At 61.8% G+C, this 18831-nt stretch overlaps 1 protein-coding gene and 1 long non-coding RNA gene across 2 annotated transcripts; both read left to right on the top strand.

Moving 5' to 3' along the window:
• Window positions 1-4857: 4857 nt before the first annotated feature.
• Window positions 4858-8561, top strand: LOC118537035 (uncharacterized). Its single transcript, XR_004917929.2, has 3 exons — window positions 4858-6956; window positions 7875-8032; window positions 8194-8561. It is a non-coding gene; the product is annotated as an uncharacterized LOC118537035 (long non-coding RNA).
• Window positions 8562-14594: 6033 nt separating this feature from the next.
• On the top strand, window positions 14595-18442 carry RNF187 (ring finger protein 187). The gene is made up of 5 exons (XM_036094352.2): window positions 14595-14674; window positions 14842-15685; window positions 17042-17134; window positions 17327-17548; window positions 18134-18442. Exons 1-5 carry the CDS (start codon window positions 14595-14597, stop codon window positions 18134-18136), a joined length of 1242 nt encoding a protein of 413 aa, XP_035950245.1. The 3' UTR covers window positions 18137-18442.
• The last annotated feature ends 389 nt before the right edge of the window (window positions 18443-18831 follow it).

The raw sequence follows: 18831 nt of genomic DNA, 5'->3' as shown, positions 1-18831 counted from the left end.
GGCCACAGATCCAAATGGGCATGACCAGGAGGCAATCATGATTCAAAATTGGCTTCCTTTGGCAGATCCCTACTCCCCTGGCCAGGAGCAAGCACAAAGGAGGTGATGACTGGGGACGTCCCCTTAACTCATGAAAATGTTGTGGAATCTGCTACTGAACCAGGAGCTGCCCAACCAAAATCCCTTGACTCTCTGGCCAAACTCGTTCCTGATAATAGGAGAGCCCTTGATGATCCCTTAGCTGAGCAAGGAGTCTGCCCTGTGGCCACCACCACCCCCTGCACTTGGATCCCCAGTCCTGGGGGAGCTGAGACTCAGCTGTGTGAGATCTCCTGGTGTAGGAAAATATTTGAACGGGATCTTTCCTTGATTTAAATTCTGATCATGTCTCTCAGGCTGGGGGATTGCGGAGGGGGGTTAAAACGAGACACCAGGTCCCAAATGGAGACGCGTGTGCCCAGCCCCAGGCCACCAGCCGATACTCAATGACAGTGTTGGCTCTCCCCGAGACCAAACCTTAAACCAGTCATCAGGATCGCCCCCTATCAGCCCTAGGGAGGAAATCTGCCCGACAGGCCCCTGCCGCCCCCTCCCCCGAGGAAAATGTCCTTGCAGTAACCTGCTGTCCTGCCGAGAATAACGTCCTTGTTCGTTCCCCTCTGCCTCTAAGTCTTTCATCTCCTACAGCTCCCTGGAGCTCCCTGCTCTCCGCTAGCCTGGAGGACGCCCAATTCCAATCAATCTGGGCGCAAATAAATTCCAAACGTTTTCAGTAGGCCTCAGTTTACCTTTTAACAGAAGACACGGAGAAAACGGAACACACATATATCTGAAAATACGAAACTTGAGATTTTATGAGGATAATTTCCCCATACTTTATATTTTATATGTTTAAGTTTCCGGGAGAGGTGGTCTGGATCTGGGAAGGGAGAGCTGTGGAGAAATGAGCAGGAGGGGTTTGAGAAGGGAGACAGGGGGACGGGCGGGAAGGGTGGGGAGGAGACTTGGAGCAATGTAGGCAGCTTAGCTGGGGGATGGGTGGGAGGGGTCTCGGAGGGGAGGGGAGGGGAGGGGAGTGAGTGCGAGGGGTAGGAAGGGAGATGGGGAAGGGGTGGGGTCTAAGAGGCGAGGTGGGGGTGCGTGGGAGGGGTGTACGAAGGGGGATGGGGTGGGGGAGGAGTCTTGCAGGGGAGGTGGGGGAAGCCAGGAGGGTGTAGGGTGGGGGCTGGGCTGGGCAGACAGCCGCCTCACCCGCAGGACCATGCCTTGGGGACACCCCCGCCCCGCCGCGCGGCTTAGTCCAAGGTCCCCCTCTTCCCGGTCAGAGCAGCCTAATTGCCTAAGTCACCCGCTTGCCAGGAAATCACGAGGACAGCCAAAGACTGGGGTGAAACCATTAAGGCACCAACGTGAATAAAATACAAGCGATTCCAAGTTCATAAACCAAACTGAGGGGGCGCTCAGAGGCAATGGCATCGAGGGGAGGTTTGGAAAGCTCCAGAAGGTGCCTCAGCCAATCGGGCGCGATTAAGTTTGCACCAATCGGGATGGGCTGCTCGGATAAACACACAGGCGACTGCTCTTCCTGCTCGGCGCCGGGGCCTCCCAGGGCTGTGCGGGTGGGGGGGCCCTGAGGCGAAGGTCCTCCGCCCCCCACCTCTGCGCCTCCCGGCCCCGCCTGCAGTCCTGCGCCCCCGCGCCCCCACCTCTGCCCCTCCCGGCCCCGCCTGCAGTCCTGCGCCCCCGCGCCCCGCACCTCTGAGCCTCCGGGCACCGCCTGCAGCTCTGCGCCCCCCGCGCCCCCGCGGCCCCACCTCTGCCCCTTCTGGCCCCGCCTGCAGTCCTGCGCCCCCGCGCCCCCACCTCTGCACCTCCCGGTCCCGCCTGCAGTCCTGCGCCCCCGCGCCCCCCACCTCTGCCCCTCCCGCACCGCCTGCAGTTCTGCGCCCCCCGCGACCCTGCGCCCCCCACCTCTGCCCCTCCCGGCCCCGCCTGCAGTCCTGCGCCCCCGCGCCCCCACCTCTGCCCCTCCCGGCCCCGCCTGCAGTCCTGCGCCCCCGCGCCCCGCACCTCTGAGCCCCTGGGCACCGCCTGCAGCTCTTCGCCCCCCGCGCCCCCGCGGCCCCCACCTCTGCCCCTTCTGGCCCCCACCTCTGCCCCTTCTGGCCCCGCCTGCAGTCCTGCGCCCCCGCACCCCCACCTCTGCACCTCCCGGTCCCGCCTGCAGTCCTGCGCCCCCGCGCCCCCCACCTCTGCCCCTCCCGCACCGCCTGCAGTTCTGCGCCCCCCGCGACCCTGCGCCCCCCACCTCTGCCCCTCCCGGCCCCGCCTGCAGTCCTGCGCCCCCGCGCCCCCCACCTCTGCACCTCCGGGCACTGCCTGCAGTCCTGCGCCCCCGCGCCCCCCACCTCTGCGCCTCCGGGCCCCGCCTGCAGTCCTGCGCCCCCGCGCCCCCCACCTCTGCGCCTCCGGGCCCCGCCTGCAGTCCTGCGCCCCCGCGCCCCCCACCTCTGCACCTCGGGGCACCGCCTGCAGTCCTGCGCCCCCGCGCCCCCCACCTCTGCCCCTCCCGCACCGCCTGCAGTTCTGCGCCCCCCGCGACCCTGCGCCCCCCACCTCTGCCCCTCCCGGCCCCGCCTGCAGTCCTGCGCCCCCGCGCCCCCACCTCTGCCCCTCCCGGCCCCGCCTGCAGTCCTGCGCCCCCGCGCCCCGCACCTCTGAGCCCCTGGGCACCGCCTGCAGCTCTGCGCCCCCCGCGCCCCCGCGGCCCCCACCTCTGCCCCTTCTGGCCCCCACCTCTGCCCCTTCTGGCCCCGCCTGCAGTCCTGCGCCCCCGCGCCCCCACCTCTGCACCTCCCGGTCCCGCCTGCAGTCCTGCGCCCCCGCGCCCCCCACCTCTGCCCCTCCCGCACCGCCTGCAGTTCTGCGCCCCCCGCGACCCTGCGCCCCCCACCTCTGCCCCTCCCGGCCCCGCCTGCAGTCCTGCGCCCCCGCGCCCCCCACCTCTGCACCTCCGGGCACTGCCTGCAGTCCTGCGCCCCCGCGCCCCCCACCTCTGCGCCTCCGGGCCCCGCCTGCAGTCCTGCGCCCCCGCGCCCCCCACCTCTGCGCCTCCGGGCCCCGCCTGCAGTCCTGCGCCCCCGCGCCCCCCACCTCTGCACCTCGGGGCACCGCCTGCAGTCCTGCGCCCCCGCGCCCCCCACCTCTGCACCTCCGGGCACCGCCTGCAGTCCTGCGCCCCCGCGCCCCCACCTCTGCACCTCCCGGCCCCGCCTGCAGTCCTGCGCCCCCGCGCCCCCCACCTCTGCCCCTCCCGCACCGCCTGCAGTTCTGCGCCCCCCGCGACCCTGCGCCCCCCACCTCTGCCCCTCCCGGCCCCGCCTGCAGTCCTGCGCCCCCGCGCCCCCCACCTCTGCACCTCCGGGCACCGCCTGCAGCTCTGCGCCCCCGCGCCCCCCACCTGTGCCCCTTCCGGCCCCGCCTGCAGTCCTGCGCCCCCGCGGCCCCCACCTCTGCACCTCCAGGCCCCGCCTGCAGTCCTGCGCCCCCGCGCCCCCCACCTGTGCCCCTTCCGGCCCCGCCTGCAGTCCTGCACCCCCGCGCCCCCCACCTCTGCACCTCCCGGCCCCGCCTGCAGCTCTGCGCCCCCCGCGCCCCTGCGCCCCCCACCTCTGCCCCTTCCGGCCCCGCCTGCAGTCCTGCGCCCCCCACCTCTGCACCTCTAGGCCCTGCCTGCAGCTCTGCGCCCCCTCGGCCCCGCGCCCCCCACCTCTGCACCTCCCGGCCCCGCCTGCAGTCCTGCGCCCCCCACCTCTGCCCCTCCCGGCCCCGCCTGCAGTCCTGCGCCCCCCGCGCCCCCCACCTCTGCCCCTCCCGGCCCCGCCTGCAGTCCTGCGCCCCCCGCGCCTCCCACCTCTGCCCCTCCCGGCCCCGCCTGCAGTCCTGCGCCCCCGCGCCCCCCACCTCTGCACCTCCGGGCACTGCCTGCAGTCCTGCGCCCCCGCGCCCCCCACCTCTGCGCCTCCGGGCCCCGCCTGCAGTCCTGCGCCCCCGCGCCCCCCACCTCTGCGCCTCCGGGCCCCGCCTGCAGTCCTGCGCCCCCCACCTCTGCACCTCCGGGCACCGCCTGCAGCTCTGCGCCCCCCCGCGACCCTGCGCCCCCCACCTCTGCACCTCCCGGCCCCGCCTGCAGTCTTGCGCCCCCGCGCCCCCCACCTCTGCCCCTTCCGGCCCCGCCTGCAGTCCTGCGCCCCCGCGGCCCCCACCTCTGCCCCTCCCGGCCCCGCCTGCAGTCCTGCGCCCCCGCGCCCCCCACCTCTGCCCCTTCCGGCCCCGCCTGCAGTCCTGCGCCCCCGCGCCCCCCACCTCTGCCCCTTCCGACCCCGCCTGCAGTCCTGCGCCCCCGCGCCCCCGCGCCCCCCACCTCTGCCCCTTCCGGCGCCGCCTGCAGTTGTGCGTCCCGGCGCGAGGTACCCCTGTAGCCCGCACCTCTGCACCCCTGCATCCCCTAGCGGCTGTGGCCCCAGCCCCGTTTCCACCCGCGCCCGGCCCTCCCAGCGCACAGGACCCCGGCGCCGGCCGGCCGGGACTGGCTCTGCACCATCCCAGCCGGGTGCGTCCCCGTCACGACCAAGGACCCACAGCGCGCGCCACGCCCGCGGGTGGCGGGCCGCAGATGGCCGCCCGGGCCGGGGCTCGCTCTTCTGAGAGCCACCAGCGGTGCCAATTAAGTGACTCGCGCGGTTTTCCCGACGCGCTTGGCTCCTCTTTCGTCGTCTTGGGAGAGATGGAGCTTTTCAGACACATTTGGGAGCGAGATTGGGAGTGGGGTGGGATGGTAGGTGCGCGTGTGGAATTCTGGACGCGTACATCCGTCGTGGGCCTGGACTGGGCAACGGGCGGTCACCAGGTCGCCCTCAGTCCCCTGCCTGGCTCCCTCTGCCATTGTCGGCAGCCCCAGGTTGTGGCCCGCCTGCTCCACGAGCCCTCTGCTGGAACGCCACATACATTCTTTCCCTAGCAGGGAGCTAACAACCCTGTAATTTCTGCAACGTAGGAATGGGCTCAAGAAGTGGCTCTCCATGGGGGCTCGGAGTACAGCGGCCCGTGGGTGAGCCGGGCGGTGCCTCTGGTGGTTGTTTGAGCCCTTGTTCCCCGTCCGCACACCTGCCAGCATCCCGGCTTCTCGCGCCCTCTCCCCCCACACCTGCGGTTTGCCTCTCCACCCCTAGAATTCCCATGAATTCTTCCCTATTAGTTACACAGACTTTTTGTTGGTTGGCGGGCAGTTGTTTTCACAGGTGATTCTGAAATACACAGATTTATCTAGCTGTTCCTGGGACCTCCCTTCAGGGAAAGCCCTAGTTCTTTCCCAAGGAAACCAGTGTTCACTGTTGAATTCAGCTTGCCTCTGTGCATTGATCTCCCCTTTCTTTCAAGGGCTTGTTTTTTTTCCCACAGCCAGTAATTGTCTTTACAAGTAAGCAGTTTTAATGCCTTTTGCAACTTCCACGGATTATAGAAAAACCGCTCCTTTGGCCTCCCTACAGCCTTGCATCTGGGTACAGGGACCTTCTGGATCCTGGCCATACCTCCCTCCTGGTAAGGCTGGCCTATCCACGTGGCCACTGGACATCCACACATAATCCGGAGCTGGGAGCCCTACTCTGCTGCCTCCTGCAGTGAGCCTTTCCTAGCTGTGTGAAAATACCGGGGTCGTATTGTTACTGTTGGGGTATGCCCAGGCAACAGATGAGGACAGCTGTCACACTCAGTTCCCCAGAGGAGGGTGCACAGGGCACCACCAAGTCTGCCAGAAGGCAGGGCCGGGGGCAACGTGGGCAAGACCTTTACTGTGGTTTCTGCAGGAAAGGTGAGATATGGAGGAGCTAGCAGGCTCAAGGCTGGCTAGTTTGAGTATCTCCGTGGGCGCTGGAGTGCAGGGGCTATGCCCGCTGTCTGGCACCTGCCTGGGGGACGAGGAGGGCAGACAGATCGTGTGAGAGGCGGCAGTCGGGGGGCACGTGGGCTCTGGGTTGCTGAGTTTGCAGATGAGAGGCATGCTCCTGGGTAAATCTGTTTCCTATCCGTAGGGTTGAGTAGTCCTGGGACGGGACATGCTGGGGCCACAAAGCCCCGGATGTCAGGGCATCAGGTTGCAGAAACTAGGAGGCGTGGTGACTACCAGGACTTGCTCTGCTCTTCCCTCCAGGACCTCCATCTCCTCTCTTCCTCAGGGGGCTGCTTCTGTGGGTTCCCCGGTCTCGGTCCACCTGGGTCTCCCTCTCCTCTTCTCCACGCCTGTGCAGACGTCCCTGTGCTCTGGGAAGTCAAGCCTGTGCTGGACTGCAGCAGTGAGGATGGGCCTAGGTGGGCTGGAGCATGCAGCCCAGAGCCTGGCTCTCCAGGGGCCCTGACAGAGGGCAGAATCGGAGCCCTGTGCTCATGACGCCCCACGGATGCCCTGCTCCTCGGGTCTCCTGGTCTAGAGCTGAGCCATCACCCTGCCTGGCCCTCGGGTGTGCTGGGGATATGGCTGTCATCCCCATGGCTCAGCATGTGCTCCTTGGAGTGTGCAAGAATCCAAATGTCCCAAACTGGAGCCAGGAAGGAAGTGTGTTGGTGTTCTTGCCCGCCATCAGGGCCGGAGTGTCATGGGGTGATTTTGTCGTCCTCCCCCTGCCCCCAAACTCATGTTTGGACCTTGGAGTGTGACTGCATTTGGTAATAGGATCTTGAAACAGGTGATTCAGGTAACACAAAGTCACTATGGTAGGTCCTAATCCAACAGGACTGGTGTCCTTTTGAGAGGTCAGGGCAGAGACACACCCTGAGGGACAACCGTGTGAGGACATGGAGAGAAGACAGCGTGTGCACGCCAAGGAGAGAGGCTTCCAGCTGAACCAGCCCCGCCCACGCCTGCATCTCTGACCTGCAGCCTCCAGGAGGGGGAGACGGTAAATGTCTGTTTTCGACCTGCACGGGCTGTGATTTTTGCGTCTAAGAAAGGATTTTAAAAGTTTTAGAGGAAATTCAAGAATAGGATCTTGAGTCTGAAGGATGAGCAGGGTCCAAAGCAGCCCCTTTAGAGTCTGAGTCTCTATACTCGTCAACATCCAGGTTACAGGAGAGAGTGATGACACGACGACAGGGAAGCAGGCAAGAAGAGCAGGACGAGGCCCCAGAAGGGAGTTAGCGCAGAGTGAGCAGCTCTGTACCTGTAACAGTTACGTCTTAGCTGTCCCTTCCATGGTCACCCTGGGCTCCACCCCGAGATGGCAAAGCTGTGTGAGGGAACTGGGACGGCTCCGGGGCCTGCAATGCAGAAGGGGCAGTCCCCCCTCCAGGTTCCCATCTCTTTGCCCAGGGGGCAGGGAGTAGATGGCTTCTCCCCTGGGAGACCCTCATTCTTCCAGTGTCTGGGTTTCCTGAAGTGTGAGCAGTTCCCAGTAGGGGTCTTTTTCCCAGACGACCTGCACCATGGAGGCTAGAATGGCCAGGCTGTAGGTCAGCCAGCAGCCACGCTGGTCTCTCGCCCTTCCTTTGCTCCCTTCTCTCTCTAGCCCTTTCCTCCTCCTCTAAATCCGTGTTATAAACCACAGAAGAGGCTACCTTCAGAAGCTCAGGCAGGGGGGCTTCTGAACTTGCCTTTGGATGTCGGGGGCTAATTGGCTGAGGAATTGGTTGGCCGTTCCAAGTCGGCCAGCCTCAGATTCAGGGTCCAAGCTGGGATGGGCACTTTCTCGTGGCCCTGGTTTACTATGGTCCTTTTACTGGAAACTAGAACCCATATATTTTATTATATGGGTTTAGATCTACTCTGTTTCAAGCCTCCCAATAGGGAGACGGAATTGTGATCTCTTGCCCATCTATAGGAGAGATACACAGCTGACAATCCTTTGGGGCTAGAGGCATCCCTGCTGAGCCCCAAGTCACCCTGGAGAGCCTGGGACCCAGACATGTCTCTACGGAACCTCCAACTATCGTTTCTGGTGCAGATGAGCATCCCTGAGTTGTGAACGCCTTTGGCCTGGTGAGCCTCCCCAAGAGGGACCCCCATCCCTCCTCCCCCTTCATTGATGTGTGTTTCCTCGCAGGGCGGGGAACTGTCTTCCCTGTTCTAAGATAGCATGTAGTTTGTTATTTCTTTCTCGGTGTTTGTTATTTCTTTCTCCTTCCCAATCTCCCCACCAGGCCAATGATCCCATCAAAGATCTCCCCGCCGGGGCCTGAAGGGACGAAGGCGGCCATCCCTCTCCCAGGCCTCCGGCAAAATGTACAACCAAATATAAGTGATCAAAGGAGTGGAGGCTATTTGAAAATTATGGGGTGTCCGTGCACAGGGCTTGGGAAGAAAGCATAGGAGGTGCCTAAAGAGACAGGGCGGGCATGAGAAATCCGCGTGGGGCGCGCGGGGATGCGGCAGAGGCAACAGAGGCCAGCCCCCGGACAGCCCACAGAACCGCGACGGAGGGTTGAAGGGCTCTTCCGAAAGCCGTGGGCCTTCCCGGGAGCTGCCCAGGACCTCCAGTTTCCCAAAGTCCAGGTCTACTACGAAGGGTAAGTGGGGAACCAGTGGGGTAGGGGCCCCGTGCGCGCAGCCAGCTGCAGGTGGCCGGGCTGCCCTGGCCGGGGAGGGACACGGCCGCGAGCCCGACGGGAGGACGTCCGAGGAGTGCCAGCGAGGACGGGACGCGGCGGACCCCCACGCCCGCGGCCCCGCAGCCCCGCAGCCCCGCTCCGGCCACAGGCCGGCGGACACCCCCTCCTGCGCTCGGAAGCACTCGGAGCCGCCCTCTTACGAAAGCGGGCGTTTCGGAGCAGTTACAGCGGGAGCGCACCGGAGACAAGGGTGCGGCGGGCTACTCGGGACGGACGGCGCCCCGCACACCCTCGCCTTCGCCTCTGCACCGCCACTTTCCCGCGCGGCTCCAGCCCCGCCTCCCCGCCGCCCCGGCCCCGCGGTACTCCTTCCGGCGCGCCATTTTGGGCCTTTCCCATCGTGCCCCGGGAACCCGCTATGTAAATGTATGATAATGAGGCCGGGGGTTCTTCGGAGCGGTGGTTACGGGGAGAGCGCATGCGCGGTCTGGGGCTTTAGGGGGACTTTCTCCCCGACAGTTTGAAACGTTGGCCCTGCTTCGGTCCTTTGCCTGGGGTCGGGAGGTCCGGCTCGCTGCGCGCCCCCTTCCCCCGGTTGGCTCGCTGCACCTCCCCCCCCCGCCCCGGCTGGCTCGCTGCGCGCCCCCCCCCCCCCCCCGCCCCGGCTGGCTCACTGCTGGCTGGCTGCGCCCCGCCCCCCCGGCTGGCTCTCTGCGTCCCCCCCTCCACCCCGGGCTGGCTCACTGCACCCTCCCCCGGCTGGCTCGCTGCGCGCCCCGCCCCCGCTGGCTGGCTGCGCACCACCCCACCCGGCTGGCTCACTGCTCCCCCCCCATGGCTGGCTGCGCCCCCACCCCTGGCTGGCCCGCTGCGTCACCCCCCACCCCGGCTGGCTCGCTGCCTCCCACCCACCCCCGGCTGGCTCGCTGCGTTCCCCCCCACCTCCGGCTGGCTCGCTGCGTTCCCCCCCACCTCCGGCTGGCTCGCTGCACCCCCTCCTTCCAGCTAGCTCGCTGCCTCTCCCCCCCCCCCCCCCCCCCCGCCAGCTGGTTCGCTGCGTCCCCAGGCCCACCCCCGCGCTGGCTGCCTTCTGCATCATGCACGTATCATGGCAATGAAAGTTACCTACTTCCCATTCCTTTTCCATAGGCCAGAGGTGACATTTGCACCGAGCCAGATTTTTTTTTTTTAAGTAAAAAGTCTCCCCCAGACGTGGGGTCGAACTCTCCACCGTAGACCAAGAGCCCTGCGCCCCGCAGTCAGCTCTCCGTACACACCCTGGGGTCCTCCGTCAGTCGCCTGCACGCAGAGCTGACAGGGTCTCTCCCGTCCCCCTGCACAGCCTGGGTGACCCCAAATGCCATAGAACACAGGTCAAACACGCAGGGTGGACGCGGGATAACTATTCCCTGTGATGAAAAGCGTTAGGGTCGTTGGCTGGGGCCCCCAGAATTAGACTGACAAAGTAAACACGTTAATGAGAGAAAAACAGTTGATTCCTACCCGTGGGACACATCCCTTGGAAGAAACCCACGTGATGACTAACGCTGGGATTGTCAGGACTCGGGCGTACAAGGCGTCTTAACAAGGCATTTGTGAAGAAGGGACATGGGGAAAGAAAGGGTTTCGGGCTATGCTATGGCAAGGTGCACGTTTGGGGGCAGCTTACAAGAGTCATTAGTGTAGGTCCATGGGGGCGCCCACTTTCTGTGTTCTTCAGGCCTTGGAACTTCCGTGGGAGAGGGGATGCGGGCCACTTCTCGTTTCTCATAGCGCCTGCCTCTAGTCAGATGAGGGGAGCTCAAGGAAGGCCTCTTTCTGCATCTGCTGATGCATCTGCAGCTCAAAATACTCTTCATGCCAAAGTGGCACCTGTTGGTGGCCTTTCTGTTCTTACCCTACCGAATCCTTTACTTATGTCCTACTGGTCTATTGTTGTTGTTTCAAAAACAAACTAGTTTGTCACAGTCTTACAGACAATACTCAGATTTTTTTCATCACTGCCAATCTAATCCCAAAACATTTTTTTTTTAAAGATCCTATTTATTTCTTTGACAGAGAGAGACACAGCGAGAGAGGGAACACAAGCAGGGGGAATGGGAGAGGGAGAAGCAGGCCTCTCGCAGAGCAGGGAGCCCGATGCGGGGCTCAATCCCAGGACCCCGCGACCATGAGCCGAGCCGAAGGCAGACGCCCAACGACTGAGCCACCCAGGTGCCCCGGGAACAAACATTTTCTATGAATCCATTTAGAATATGATCTTGAGAGAAAGGGAAGTGGTTCGGAACGCAGCCTGATGAATTGAGAATTCTGCCCGTTTGTGGGGAGGCATTCTCTTATTTAATGCTTTGGGCTCAGTGTGGTGGGAATTCAAGACACCCAGAGCCAGCCCAGCAAATGTCCCGCTGTCTTGTGGGTGTTCATGAAATGTAATTCTGAGCAATAATCCAGATCATCGCTCACACTGATTCTGCCTCTGACCTGGAAGTGGGAATCTTCCATTTTCTGGATGGTTCTAGAAGCAGATGAGGGAGAGCCTGGGCAGCTTCTTTGCCCCGTCCACCCAACACTTGTCCTCAAATAGCAACCACTAAATCTCTCACCTGGAAGGTGCAGAGGGAGGGGGAGAAATGCCGGGTGATACCTTTTAGTCTGTCTTGGGAAGTGAGGATGCCATACAACACAATTTGGATTCTGCTAGTCCTAAAAGAGGATGGGATATTGTGATTGGAACCTCTGATCTACTGCCATATCAGTCAGAAGCACCGGTGACACCTGGACTGGCAATTGGCATCTGAATTTGGGAAAAGTCTTGTAGGACTCAGCCTTTAACCTGTGGGGTCTAACATGATCCTTGGGAAGAATTCACTTACATTGTACAACACGAAGCTGGTATCACAGAGAATGGCATGATGTGGGGGAAAAGCCCACACCGGAATCTGGAGCAGACCTAGGGGCTCTGAAACAATCTTTGCTATTCCTTATTTCCAGAAATCTCTCATGCATACATTTTCTCTCTTTTTAAACATTTATTAGTTTCAGAGGTAGAATTTAGTGATGCATCAGTTGCATATAACACCCAGTGGTCATTACATCAAGTGCCCTAATTAATACCCGTCACCCAGTTACCCCATCCGCCCACCCCACCTCCCCTCCAGCCACCCTCAGTTTGTTGCCTACAGCTAAGAGTCTCTTATGGTTTCCCTCCCTCTCAATTTTCATCTTATTTTTCCTTCCCTTCCCCTATGTTCATCTGTTTTGCTTCTTAAATTCCACGAATAACTGAAACCATATGATAATTGACTCTCTGCTTGATTTATTTCACTTAGCATAATCTCCTCCAGTCCCATCCATGTTGATGTAAAAGTTGGGTATTCATCCTTTCTGATGGCTGAGTAATATTCCCTTGTATATATGGACCACATCTTTATCCATTCATCTGTTGAAGGGCATCTCGGCTCTTTCCACAGTTTGGCTGTTGTGGACATTGCTGCTATGAACATTGGGGTGCAACTCACGCACACATTTTCAAACTGATGGCTACTATGACTTGCTTATTCTGTATGAGTGGAAATTTTGAAGCTTTTGTGTTTTCCCCAAATAGTGATGCGACAAACATTTCTCCAAACCAAACCAAGCCAAATCAGGAACAGCTTTATTTCCATGTTGGGTTATTTTAATAGTACATATTTTGAAAAAAGGAATTCCAAAAGGTTATGAAAAATCTGAAGGTCCTTATTTTTGCCGTATTTGCAAAATCCAGTTTTGGGGAGTCTGTTAACTTAATAAAGAAAAGTCCTACTATTTCTTAGTAACTGGTCAGTGTGGTTTTTTCCCCCCACATCTATGTTCTGAACAAAAGATTCAAAGCAGCCGTGTCTTGATTTCAAAAAGGAAAGAAAATTCTGTTATTATAGAAACCTAATAGAAGAAAAGAATCTACACATCTGTGTGATCCAAGCGACAAATGCGAATTAGGCAAAGTAACATCCTATCAGGCACGTACAACATCGAGCCTCATCAGCTGGGGGTGCCCCGTGGAGACAGCCAGGCTGGAGTCCCGACTGAGGCCTCAACAGAGCATCCTCCCCATCAGGTGAGACTTGCCACGGACCGGCCCCATAAGGGCCCTATTTATAGGGCAAATGACGGGGTCTGAAGTCAAACATCTGTTCGCCTAGGAGGAGCGAGCTGCATTTCCATGTTTTCATGTTTTTGACGGGGTTTTGTAAGTGAGGGTCGGTGGGGTGAGGTCCGGAGCTGACAACCAAGATAGAATTCTTGAGATACCTGTGGTGCAAAATGGTGGTTTTCTTAAAGCACGGGGACAGGACCCGTGGGCAGAAAGAGCTTGCTGCCCCCGGGGCCTTATAATTGGTTAATTATATACTTGGCAGTTGGGGGAGGTAAGGAAAAGGGAGGTTTCAAAAGGATTTTTGTATGTTAAAGAAGACTCACAGGATACTGGAGGCCTACCATTGTCAAGCTAAGGTTGTTTTTCCGTCTAGCAAGGCATTAAGGGTGAGATAGTTGGGAGCTTCCTGGAGGAACATTACACTCTGCTGCTTCAAGGATCTGTCAGTGGGCTGCAGGTTGTAAGGACATTTAACTGTATCTACATTTCCTTCTGGAAGCTAGACCATTGATAGAAATGCTTTGTTCTTGTAAATTGCTAAGACTTTTGTAAACAGAGGGAGACCCCATGTCTTGCAGGATTGTGATCTCTGTAAGTCAACTATTTGTTTTTCCTTTAAGGCAGTCGGGAGTGTCTTGAGGAATGTCACATATATCCCGTAGTGGGGGGATTTGTGGGGTGTCAGGTTCTGCCTGTCCCCAGCTAGCCTTCTGCGCCCTCATTTCTGTATTTTCAAGGAGCCTGGGCTAGGTGTGACTGCCTCCCCTCCCGATTCCATCCTGGGGGGCAAGCTCAGCCTGGAGCAGAAGGGGATGTGAGAAAAGGTTTACAGCTCTTGGCGTCCAGAGCAGAAGGGCCAGTTCTGACCTGGAGGCCAGATGATATATTTTAAATAACCAGGCTCCCAAGGTTATTCACACAGTCTCACAAACAACACTTAGCCCGGCCGTGTGTGTGCAGGTCCCGGTGGCCGGTTCTGAGGGACACATCACAGAAACATCTAGCCATATAGAACAATCTATTCAGCAATTGCTTTTTTCTGTGAACTGACAAATCCTATGGGGGGGGGGTGCTATTTCTCCAGTAAATATTTCTATACCAAATTTTATGAACTCTTTGTATATTTGTGGCTCAAACTTTGCGAGTTGGGCTACTTACCTTTATTGTTGATTATTGTTTGACTCACTGAGTATCTTGGAATTTGCTGAACTCCTTCCTCCCTTCCTCTCTCTCTCTTGCTCTCTTAACTTTTCTCTCCCGAGTTAACTTACCCAACGGATCAGGTATGCTGGGCCTGACGCCCCTTCCTGACCATTACTCCACAGAACTAACGTTAGTTTACTAGTTACACTGCCCATTTCTCAGGTCTGTGCCAAAATTTTAAAAACACAAAAAACTGGAAGCAATGTAACTCAGAAGATTTTGCATTCGTCTGGAGTAACAGGCTAATTTTTTAAAATTTAAAGATTTATTTTTATTTATTTATTTGAGACAGAGAGAATGAGAGAGAGAGAGCACATGAGAGGGGGGAGGGTCAGAGGGAGAAGCAGGCTCCCTGCTGAGCAGGGAGCCCGATGCGGGACTCGATCCCAGGACTCCAGGATCATGACCTGAGCCGAAGGCAGTCGCTTAACCAACTGAGCCACCCAGGCGCCCAATTTTTTAAAATTTAAAAAGTATGTAGTGCTAAATCACAGTGATTTTTTGTTTTAACTGCGTGCTTGGTTGTCTTCAAAATAACAGAACAGATTGCTCCTCCCCCCCCGCTAAAGAATTGCGAAGAAAAGTCCTGGGGCCCGTAGCTCTGGGTCTCACGGGACAGCTTCAGCCCGCCGCCTCCGGGATCCTCCAGTCGGAGATGCGCGGGGCAGCGGACGGGAGGCCGGTCCCCGGGGGACAGGTGGGGGGCGGGGCGAGCGGGGCGGTCCAGGCGAGGAGGTGCGTGCCGGGCGCGGGCTCGCGGGGAGGGCCCCCGAGGGCCGTTTGCAGCCCCGCCCCAACCCCGCGGGGGCGGGCGCTCCTCGGCTCAGGTCCTAGCAGCTTACAAAAGACCTTTAGAATGGAGTCTTCATATAATAGTAAAACAGTTTCCCTCTCGTCCACAGAGTCATTTACGGGGTAAGTGACAATCCTGGTAAGATTGCAGGGTGCGAGGATGTGGGCCGGCCGGCGGACGGCAGTGTGCAGGGCACCGCTGCCAGGACCTTTCGAGGCGAGCTTCCCGGCCAGGACCCGGGAAGGGTGGCGCGTGCGCACCCCTGCCAGGACCTTGTGCGGGGAGCGCCGCTGCCAGGATCCCAGAGCGAGAAGCACACCTCTGCCAGGACCCTGCGTGGAGCGCACCGCTGCCAGGACCCTGCGTGGGGCGCCCCGCCGTCCCCGCCCCGCGCGTCCCCGTCGCCATCCTTGTCCCCGGCCTCGGCTCTCCGGCCGTCCCCGCTGTCCGCCGCGTCTCGGGCCCGCCTCGCCCGCACGCCCTGGTCACCGTCCCTGCGCCGCGTCCTCGGCCTCGCCCGCCCTCCGGCCGCGCCCTCCCCAAGGGCCCCCGCCGCCGCCGCCCTGGCGCTCCCCGCGGGCCCCGCCGAGGCCGCCTGCGCCCTGTGCCAGCGCGCGCCCCGAGAGCCGGTGCGCGCCGACTGCGGCCACCGCTTCTGCCGGGCGTGCGTGGTGCGCTTCTGGGCCGAGGAGGACGGGCCCTTCCCGTGCCCCGAGTGCGCCGACGACTGCTGGCAGCGCGCCGTGGAGCCCGGCCGCCCGCCGCTCAGCCGCCGCCTGCTGGCGCTCGAGGAGGCGGCCGCGGCGCCCGCGCGCGACGGCCCGGCCTCCGAGGCGGCGCTGCAGTTGCTCTGCCGCGCCGACGGGGGCCCGCTGTGCGCCGCCTGCCGCATGGCCGCGGGGCCCGAGCCGCCCGAGTGGGAGCCGCGCTGGAGGAAGGCGCTGCGCGGCAAGGTGCGCGCGGGCGGCGACCTGTGCGCGGCCCGTCCCCATCCCCAACCCGGGCCCCCGCCCCCGGACGGTGCCCTCTCCCCCTCCTCGGCCCTCAGCTGGTGTCCTGTCCCCCATACCCCAACCCGGGTCCCCGCCCCCGGACGGTGCCTTCTCCCCCCCCCCCCCCGCCCCCAGACGGTGCCCTGTCTCTCTCCTGCGCCCTCAGCTTGTGTCCTGTCCCCCATCCCCAACCCCGGTCCCCGCCCCTGGACATGGTGCCCAGTCCTCCATTCCCCCCCACCCCCACTCTGACGGTACCCTGTCCTCTTTCCAACCCGGGTCCCCTTCCCCGGATCATGCCTTGTTGCCCCTCACCCGTCCCTAGACTGTGCTCTGTCTTCCCTTCTCATTTGGCACACGGTGCCCTGTGCCCCACCTCCCCATCCCCTGGACAGTGTCCTCTTCCCTTATCGCCGGCCCCCATCCCTGGGCCGTATCCTTTCCCCCCACCTCCCACACTCATCCCCATATTACATCTTCGGACTGTTGTACCCCTCCCCCCATCTGAAGACAGTGTCCATCTGCCGACCCCGCCCCCATACCGCGCCCCCAGCACCTCATTGCCCTGCCTCCGGGCGTGACGTCACCCTGCAGCAGCCCCACCCCCGCTGGCTCTAACCCCCGAGATCCTGTCCGGTGGACCAGGCAATGAGCCTGGCCGTCAGCTGCTGAGGTCCAGTGCGTCCCCCTCCCTTCCCCCAGACCGCCTTCCCACTCCCTCTCCGCGACCCCCACCTGCTCGACATGGAAACCTTCGCTGTGCTGTCGACCCTGGGTAGACACCCGCTATTGCAGACGCTGGTTGTAGCTGGGGCCTGGGGACCCCCCATGGAGGTGGGGTCACAGAGGGAGTAAAGACAGCCAGGACCTCCTTCAGGGCAGAGACAATGTGTGTGGTCCCACCGCCCTAGGGAAGACCGGGGAGGGAAGCATTCTGTCAGGTGGTGGGTCCTGGGTCCCCATGGGCACTGGGGGTGGCTGGACGGGAGCTGGGGTCTGCTCCTGCTGGGGGACCCTAGGTGTAGGGTCAGTGCACCCTTGAGAGGCCACTCGGCATCGCTCCCTTGGCGACATAACAGTAGGGACCCCAGAGCCTGGTCTTTGTCCAGTTGCCTGGTTGTAGTCTTAGCAGGTGTTTCCTATCAGAGTTCCTTCTGGAGAGAGCTTCGTGGGGTTGCTGAGACCCCCTCTGGTGCCTTTGGTCGGCTTGTGCAGAACTGACAGGCCACGGTCACATGCTGAGTCTGCCCCTGACCGGGCGAGGGGACCCTGGAGCTTCTGACCGTACGCCCACCAGTAACCAGCGTGTCTTCCCAGGAGAACAAGGGGTCTGTGGAGATCATGAGAAAAGACCTGAACGACGCCCGGGACCTGCACGGCCAGGCCGAGTCCGCTGCGGCAGTGTGGAAGGCAAGTGGCGGCAGGCCTGCGGTCGGCCCGAGGAGGGGACCCTGACCCCATTTGGCAGGGATGCAGCTGAGTGCCGTGCACCGAGCAGCAGACCCTTCTCCCCGAGGTGGGCAGCGGTGGGGGCGGGAGGCCCCAGGGTGTATCCTGGGGACACAGGTGTCCCTCCCCGCCGTCTGCCTCCCTGCCCTGCAGGGACACGTGATGGACCGCAGGAAGAAAGCCCTGACCGACTACAAGAAGCTCAGGGCGTTCTTTGCCGAGGAGGAGGAGCGTTTTCTGCAGGAGGCGGATAAAGAGGAGGGGTCCCCGGAGGATGAGGACGCTGACCCGGCCGAGCGCTTTGGGTCCCTGCTCCAGGCTGTGTCAGAGCTGGAGAGGAGGCACCGCAATCTGGGCCTCAGCATGCTGCTCCAGGTGAGCTCTCCGTTGTGTCCAGACCCCAGGGCAGGGTGCCGGGGCAGCCCGGGGCGACGGAGGGCTTCAGACCAGCCCCTCATCTGGAGATCTGGAGATCTGGCAGCCCCTGTCCTCCCCTCCCGAGGTCCCCAGGGTGCCATTCTGATTCTGGAAAGGCTGAGTAATCTGCTCCAGGGGGTGGAGTGGATGTGATAAGCTCCGGCCTGGGCGAGATATGTGGGGCTGGTGGGGGCTGGTGGGGGCTGGTGGGAGCTGGTGGGGTGGTGGGCTGTGGGGGCTGGTGGGGGCTGGTGGGGGCTGGTGGGGCTGTGGGGGCTGGTGGGCTGTGGGGGCTGGTGGGAGCTGGTGGGGCTGGTGGGCTGTGGGGGCTGGTGGGGGGTGGTGGGGCTGTGGGGGCTGGTGGGCTGTGGGGGCTGGTGGGGCTGTGGGGGCTGGTGGGCTGTGGGGGCTGGTGGGGGCTGGTGGGAGCTGGTGGGGCTGGTGGGCTGTGGGGGCTGCTGGGGGCTGCTGGGGGCTGCTGGGGGCTGGGTCCAGCACGGCAGCTGCCTCTCTCCTTCCCCACCCCTCCCCCTGCCCCTGCAGTGATGTCCTGCCCCCTGAGCCGGCTCCAGGCCCAAGAAGCTCCATCCACCCTGGCCTGGCCCCCAGCAGCTCCTCCATGGCCGCCTTCTGGACACACAGCATCCTTCAGCCACGAGGGTGTGCACCTAGGTGCACACGTAGGACGCATACCACAGGTGCCCACCTTGGGTTGCTCGAGACGGTGTCCCTGTTCCCTTACCCTCTGGGTGTGGATGTTCCCCAGGCTGTACACGTTTCACCGTAGAGACCTGTAGCAGGGGTATCAACCCCCGGGTATCACGACTCTTCATAAAGCTCTTGTCGTTGCCACCGAGTCTTACTGGCCTGGCGTCTCTGGGGCCGTGGTTGTCCCTGGGCAGCCTGGATCGTGCAGACTGGCCCTCACCCCATGGAAATGCCACTCGGGCTGGTGCGCTGGACGCGCAGACCCCCGGGGTATGCGTCGGGCATGCGCACTAAGGGTCCGTTTGGGGTGTACGCTGAGGGAGAGGGACGCTCCGGGCATCTGGGTGGGGAGGGCGGGCGGGTCAGACCTGTCTCTGGCTTGCACCCGCACGCAGCCTGCACCTACAGCTTCAGCTCTGTCTTCGGGGTCTTTGTGGGGTCCGTGTCCTCGAAGCTCCGTCACCCCTCTGTCACCCAGTGTGTCTGCTCAGCTGTGCTTTCTCTCTGCACCGTCTTCCCCCTGGTGCCGTGGT

This window comes from Halichoerus grypus, chromosome 2 (genome assembly GCF_964656455.1).
Source record: "Halichoerus grypus chromosome 2, mHalGry1.hap1.1, whole genome shotgun sequence".
Classification (NCBI taxonomy): domain Eukaryota; kingdom Metazoa; phylum Chordata; class Mammalia; order Carnivora; family Phocidae; genus Halichoerus; species Halichoerus grypus.
The sequence above is the reverse complement of the archived record's forward strand: the minus strand, read 5'-3'. Positions and strand labels throughout refer to the sequence as shown.

Coding starts and splice junctions, on each gene's coding strand:
- RNF187 (XM_036094352.2), top strand. CDS start 14,595: ATGCGCGGGGCAGCGGACGGGAGGCCGGTCCCCGGGGGACAGGTGGGG. Junction 14,675..14,841: donor GGGGCGGTCCAGGCGAGGAG/GTGCGTGCCGGG, acceptor TCTCGTCCACAG/AGTCATTTACGGGGTAAGTG. Junction 17,135..17,326: donor CCGCTGCGGCAGTGTGGAAG/GCAAGTGGCGGC, acceptor CCTGCCCTGCAG/GGACACGTGATGGACCGCAG.